This window comes from Penaeus vannamei, unplaced genomic scaffold, assembly GCF_042767895.1.
Source record: "Penaeus vannamei isolate JL-2024 unplaced genomic scaffold, ASM4276789v1 unanchor820, whole genome shotgun sequence".
In the NCBI taxonomy this organism is placed as follows: domain Eukaryota; kingdom Metazoa; phylum Arthropoda; class Malacostraca; order Decapoda; family Penaeidae; genus Penaeus; species Penaeus vannamei.
The window spans coordinates 20,001-27,500 of NW_027213824.1; the positions used below are offsets into that span (position 1 = coordinate 20,001).

The window sequence follows — 7,500 nt, forward strand, 5'->3', positions numbered from 1 at the left end:
TCTTCATCTATGAATGTATTATTTGTAGGGGAATGATGTGATTTCATATGAATCTGTTGATTGTATGTCTTTAATTCAAAAGTGATATTGATATTTAGCTATTATTTCATACAATGATTGTGTAATATTACTAAATGCCATATGACATGCTCATGTGGGAGACTAGATCATAAGCAGATATTGTCTTTCAAGTTGAGAAGTTGATTTACGAATCGAGAGGCAGCTGGGCAGAATCGAATATTGACTGGAGTGAAATGAGACATTAAACAGGCAGCTGCGGGTCCCAATGGAACCTATAGGTCTCCACTATCTTTAAGAACAAGGCATTCACTTCCACGGCATTGAAGGAGATACATTTGTTCTGGAATGGAATATTGAGTCATTTTGATATATATCATTAATGACTTAATGTATATCATTGGAAGTCTTTAGTTAATTGCAAAACCCTTTTATAAAGTTATTAGTTTCATTGGTGGTTAGTTTGGTAATCCTTCGTAGGTTTAGCACGTCTATCATGTTTTTCTCACTTCTTTATCTCTATTGTTATGAGGTATATTTCAAACACAGTAAATAACTCTTGAAATAAGTATTACAGACCCAAGAATGTAATTCAGTTTATTTAGTTCATATGTGCTTATTACATTGTTATTATTAATTGCTTGCTATGTAGAGACAGAGTTAGAGTTGATTCATTAGCACATGTGGCACTGATTATTTAAGTGTGTCTCATTATGTATTATGTTGTGATATTACATCATTATTCAGCACGTTACTTTTGGTACCATTGTTGATTTTTTTTTTTTTTTTTTTTTTTTTTTTCATCATAGAAGGAGGTGCAATTGATTTTGATATGGTATTATCATTTCTGAAATTATCTAAACATATCTAAACATTATCTACACATAGATAGTACCACAAGTACTTTGTCACCAATGAGCCCTGTTTTGAGATTTATTTGTCTCACCTATTTACTCTTTTCTTTGATTTTTGACAATATTTTCTGGTATTGGATATTGCTTTTAGTAATGTCAATAACAATACAGTAATTATGATGTTTAAGATAAAAATAACAGTATCAATATTGATAGCTCTAGTAAATACATTCTTCCTGCATGTTCAAGGAAAGGTGAAATCAGGTGAAGTCACAAGGCCTACTCATTGACCCCTTTGTGGCTAAGCACTGGCAGAGCCATCTGTGTGTAGAGACATTTGACAGAACAGTACTGGCAGCATTGGGTTAATTTGTATTCTTGTGTATTCTAACTCATTTTCCTCTTCTGTATTGTCTTGGTAAGTAGTTGTAAATAAAGGTCTTTAGTTAGTATTCAGGCTGTCAGCTTAATTCAGCTAAGGGTTATGAGTATTAAAGGTGACCTTAATTGTTTGGCAACCTGATCCTTGCTACAGTATTTGTGATTTTCAAAGTGAGACTTTTATACTTATCTCTCCTCCTCCTCCTCCTCCTCCTTTCCTTCTACTTCTTTCTCTTCATCTGTTATTATTGTTCAGGGACTTACTAATGACTTTCATTACAGTGGGTTTAGATTTGCACAATTATTTCAGGTCTAGCTGCGTATGAATAATTATTTTTAGAAAGTTGTCTTCTATGTTATATGCAATGAGCATAAAAGATATTTGTCCAGTGTATTTTAAAAGGGGAGGAAGACAATAAAAAAGGTTTATTGCCTTATAAGCAATATTCTTAAAACGTTTTCCTTGTGGCCCAGTTTGGTTTCAAGTACTACCCTCACAAACATGAGGTAAAAGGAAAAGAAAAGGAGAAAAAAAGAGGCGGGGACAAAGATTTGAAACTGTTGAACGCAGAGGGAAAAATATGGATAAACAAAGAAATTAGCATCAGTTGATATTTTGTCTGACAGCGAAATTCATGTGATGTCATGGCAACATCTCTTATTGAGTGTTTATTGTTTACTTGTCATTGTTTGAATACACCTCTCTTCATCTGGCTTGAAAACCTTTTTATATGCATTTGCAATGAATACTTTGAAGAGCTCAGCCTTAGAGAAATTTTCATTTCCTTTTACCAGTATTGGATTTTGTTACGAGTAGGGATGTCTGTTTGCCAAGGTAGAAAGTGGCAAAAGTTGTTAGACTCTTCATTTTTACTGTTTGCTTCTTACAGCTTCCTGTCTCCATCCTGTAGGCATGCATTGTGGCATTATCTTATCCTAGTCTGTGTGGTGAATAGGATAAAAGACAGCAAAAGTCTTTTTTGCTGTCTTTTACTTACTCGTTTTTTGCATGCCTCTTTTGCAGACTTATGAGTCTTATTTTTCCCGTCCTTTGTAAATTACTGCACTTGTTAGAAGGATGTAAAATCAGAGATGGCCAGTTTGAAATTCATTCAGTCTCGGTGTTCCCCTATTACAGAGAAAGGATAAAGATTACTAAAACGTATACTGGGGAATGTTTAGTTTTTGATGCCTGTGTGATTGAAATACTATGAATTAGTTCTATTTTTTCCTCTTAAACTAAACACATATGAATGCTGAAAATTTGTTAATAATTTTCATGTTTTTATAGACCATCTTCAGAAATGTTTTCTCTCGTTTTTCTCTCAGTCTTGTCTCGTCTTTTATATTATTAATAAATTTGTTGTCTTTGGTTATTAGTGCTTTATTCTAGTTTTCATTAATCTTGCCTCATCTTTTATATTATTGATAAGTTTGTTGTATTTGGTTATTAGAGCCTAATTCTGATATCCATTCATCTGACCTCTGTTCCTTATGATGCCTTTATTTGCAGATAACACGAGAGTGCAGCAACTTGAACATCCAGCAGAATTCCTCAGCCGTGGCAATAGTACAACGTCTTTTCCCGAACATCCTCAAGTGAACACCAAGCTTTGAAGAGGACAACATCATCTAATATTTGTTTTAATTTGTCTTATTTCTTTTTTTATTATTGATATATTTGAACTGTCTTTATAGTAATAGAATAATTATTGTATTATCAGAAGATAGATAAAGGAAAAAAAATATCTATTTGGTATATTACCAAGTTGTAATATTTTTGCATATACTTTGCTTTTCCATGTTAAGGTCCACTTGTATAGAAAAGCAAGTGCCTAATGAAGGTTCTGCAAAGTTGTTTCTATTCTTTGTCATGAGAACCCATAGCATATTGAATTTCATGAGGTTTGTAGCATATCAGTTAGACTATTCACCAAAACCTATGATACTGTGCAACAGAGTGGGCCAGCAAAAGTTTACACATCATTTTGATTTTGCATGCCATCCATTAGATGTTTTACTCTTTGGCGTGTCAAGGCAGAGTGACAGAAGGGTTCTCTTGCAGTTGCAAAGTCACAGTTACATCTCCTAGCATTGTAAAAGTCTGCATTCTAGCCAGCGAACCTTCTGAAGATGAGTGTAAGCGGTGCCAGCAAGACAGACGATATCCAGCATGACCCACAAGAGGCGGAAAAAAGCACTAACTCCCCTCCGTCTCTTCCCTGCCCTGGTGCTGAGGGCAACAAGGACTCCGGCACCAAGGACGAAGCTCCAGTGTCATTGCCAGCCAACCAAAATGGCCAGGACAACAGCCAGCAGACTCCAAACATGGCACCTCAAGACACGTTGCAAGAATGTCCAGCAGTGCCAGCGGCAGTTTGTGAAGGCGAGACTAAAGACAGTGCCAGTGAAGAAGGTGGAAAAGTGGGGGACAAATCACAGGAGGGAAGTCATGACTCTGAGTGTAGATCCCAAGAGAAAGACATAACTTGTGAGGATGTGAGAAAAGCCGAGGGAAAATCCTTGGAAGTAAACATTGCTGGAGAAATGGCTTCCGTGTTTGCGGAAGTGACGAGTGAGTTTAAAACCGCATTTAAGGATGTACATAGTGAATTATGCTCGGCTGTGCACGAGATTAAGGACGAACTCAGTCAAGTACTTATTTCTTCTACTCAGTCTATATCAGGTGCTTCAGACCAAGTGATAAAAGAGCAAACAGAGAGTAAAACAGACATTGAAGGTAATATTATAGCCCCAGGGAGTGATGTCAGACCTCCTGTGGACCACTCTAGTTTTAAGGAAGTGTTAACTACAGAAAAAGAATTGGTGGTGGGTGAGCAAGAGAGAAATGCAGGTATATCTGAGGAACCCCATGATTTTGAAGGAAAAGAGGCTGTTACAAAGGAAGTGAAGCCAGTCCAGCATCATGAAGGGGCAAAAAGGAGGTCAGGTTGTGTAAATATAGAGGACAGGATAAATGAGAACAGTCTTTGCTGCAGTGAGAGTGATACTTTGTTTCAGAACCCTGATAGATTCAAAACAGAGAATGGTGTGGTCCAAGTTTATGATGCAAATGTTGGGCAACAGCAGTCAAAGGATGCTAGTGACAGTGAGAGTTTGGCAACAGAAACCCAAGAGGGGAACCAAAATAAATTCGGGGACCAAAAGAATTACAAAGAATCTGAGATTCAGATGACAGACAAGCAGAAGGAGGAGCAGGGCATCAAAGATCAACCACTGTCAGCCCCAAGTACTCCAATACCCCCAGCAGCTGGCCATCCACGCAAGTCCATCCGCCTCCAGGGCTGCCGTGGACGTAGGGTTTCCTTCCCAGAAGATGACACTCGCCTCATCTCCAGCTACCTGGAGCCTGTGAACCCATGGCAGCAGATGTCTGGCGTTACGGTGGAAGAGATTGCTGCCGCCTACAGGTCTTCTTGCGAACGCCATCGCACACAGCCCTTACCAACTGTAGTCCAGCAGATCAAGGCGCTGCCCTTAGGTTTTGGGGGCCGGGTGGAGTGCCTGAGCCTCCGTGGGCAGAGGCTAGATGGTAGTCAGTGTGAGGGCTTGGAGGAAATATTTCGCAGAGTGCAGTTCAAGATCCTTGACTTGGAAGGCTGTTCCTTAGATGACGACACTGCCATTCCCCTATTTGATATGATTGAGTTCTATGACTCTGCAACACAATTAAATATTTCCTGCAATGCAAAGATTGGCTTCAGGGGTTGGCAGGCTTGTTCTCGCATGCTAAAGCGAACACCCTCTGTGGAGTATCTTGATGCTCGCAACACAAACCTCAATGAGACCAATATGCCCATCTTAGGGAGAGCACTTCGACTAGGGGCTCGTCTACACACTCTTCACCTAGAAAACTGCAATTTGACAGGAAGACCTCTAATAATGCTTACTGCAGCCTTAAAGCATAATGACACCCTAGCTGAACTGTACTTAGCTGAGAATCGGCTTGGTGTCAATGACTGCATACAGCTTGGAAATCTGGTGCGGGCAAATAACACGCTTCGTCTCCTTGACCTTCGTAACAATAATGTACAAGATGCAGGTTGTGGTCATGTTTGTGAGGGCATTGCAGAGCAGCAGATGCAGCAGATACAAGAGGGGAATTCACAGGAGACCGAGAGCACCAGGGTTAAGGGACTCAATTCCCTAGTGCTCTGGAACAACCACCTGACTCAGCAGTCAGCAACTCACCTGGCTAGTATGCTGAATGTCACAACAGCACTTGAGACTCTGAATCTAGGTCGCAATAACCTCACAAGTGAAGGCATCTTACGGCTGAAGGAGTCTCTCCTGAGGAACCGTGCCCTTTTGCGGCTGGGTCTCCAGGCTGCCAGGGTTGCAGATGAGGGAGCAGTTGCACTGGCTGAATACACGGCAGACAATACAGCCATCCAGCATATTGATCTGCGTGAGAATCCAATACGGGTGGCAGGTCTCATGGCACTCGCACATTCATTAAGGCTTAATTCTACAATTATCCAGATGGACTTGGATTCTGACCCAAGAACAGAACCAGCTGTCGAATTAGCCGAACAGCACACAATGTTACAAAAAGAGATCAAAGAATATTGTCAGCGAAACCTCACTCGAAGTCATATCAGGGCCACAGAAGTGCAGGCCAAAGACAATAGCCAGGATACTTCCAGAAGCCATTCGCCAAATGAGGGTTTAGCCACATGTATAAGGAAGATATCTCTTACCTGTGAAACTTCTACAAAAACAACCATTGCAGAGAAGATTGAAGGCCCTATCCTAGAAGAGGAAAAACCAAAATACACAAGTCCAGAGCCAAGCCCTCTGCCCAGTCCTTCTCCCAGCCCTTGTGCAAGTCCATCCCCTAGCCCTGTTCCCAGTCCACTTAAAAATAGGTTTCGAGTTATCAAAGTACAGGAGACCTCCAAGAGCCCGGTCCAGTCGCCTGTAACTTCCTGCCACGCAGCTGGACTCTGTAGTTCAGCACCTGCTACACCCACGGGCAGGAGCATGTCATCAGGGGACTTGAGTTCACTGCCCAAGCAGGCTTCTGTTCGACCCAATAGATTTAGCATAGGTGGCCGTTTCACTGTTACTCGTGTGGTTGAATCTTCAGCGCCTTCAGGACCTTGCAGCCTGCCTTCAAGCCATACAAAAGTTACAGCAACACAGTCAGCGTGCACTATTCCAGCTGCAACTACTGCTGAAAGCCCCAAGATTGTTATATCATCTCCTGTTAGAGTAGAGAGAGGGTTTAGTGTGGATGGTATTACAACCTCAGTTATACCCAAACAGGTCTTGCAACAATCAGAAAAGTTGGCAAGTACTGATACCGGGTCTGACCAAAACAAAAACGTTTTTGACTCTGATGGTCTTCCAGCAGTTCAAGCAGGGTCACAGCCGCCCTCAGGAGTACATGTCCGATTGAAATCAGACAGTAGTGATGGTGATGATGTGTTTTTAGATTCTCCTTGCTTGACCTCAACTAATGGCAGATGCTCTGTAGTGTGCAAGAGTGGTTGTGACAGCCGCAGCACAGATAAGGATGCCGATTCAGTAAGTTCATGTGACCTGACAGATAGTGGCTTTCTTGACGAGGGCCTGTGTGGCAGGGGTGCTGTCAGCCCCTCCCCCAGCTTGTGCAGCCCCAATCCAGAAGGCGACCGGGATTCTCTCTTGAGCTCTTCTGTGGACAGTACCAGCCAAGAGGAAACTGGACTTGGTTCTTCCATCGATGGCAGCAGCAACAGCATCCTGCCGGGGTCATTGCCGTCCCCCATGCCCCTCTCGTCCTGCAACCTGCCAAAACCTGACAAGCTGCAACTAGCCGAGCCTCTGAAGAGGGCCCCTCTTGCTTCCATGGAAAATGGCAGCTTTGACTCTGACAGCGAAGACAGTGAGGTAACAACACAGTCATCGGACTCAACTCACAGCGATGAAGTCCGTATAACGACTGAGCAGTATTCCCCTCGACCTGCCTGGGAGACCAAGCAAGAGCAGGTGAATGTAGCAAAGACATCAGAAAGTAGTATAGTTACATCAGGGACTTCATCGGGGACTTGTTGAGTATTTAATGTATTTTATGCCTGCAATTCTGACTGTGTTAATTGTTCTAGAGGTTTTCTCTTTATTTTTTTCTGGCTCTCCTCTCCTGATGACCTTTTTATGCTCTCCATATATGTTGTATGTATATATAGAGAGAGATTTATATGTTATATATATATATATATGTATATATATATTTCTCCCTTTT

At 41.5% G+C, this 7,500-nt stretch overlaps 1 protein-coding gene across 2 annotated transcripts in view; it reads left to right on the top strand.

Moving 5' to 3' along the window:
• Window positions 1-7,500, top strand: part of LOC113825964 (protein phosphatase 1 regulatory subunit 37) — a 17,588-nt gene that overhangs the window by 7,841 nt on the left and 2,247 nt on the right. For both annotated transcript variants that reach the window (XM_070119856.1, XM_027378835.2), the window contains exon 3: window positions 2,767-7,500. This exon is cut by the window's right edge and continues 2,247 nt beyond it. In XM_070119856.1, the coding sequence (XP_069975957.1) occupies window positions 3,387-7,313 (3,927 nt within the window). In that variant the 5' untranslated portion in view covers window positions 2,767-3,386 and the 3' untranslated portion in view covers window positions 7,314-7,500. The remainder of the gene's footprint in view (window positions 1-2,766) is intronic.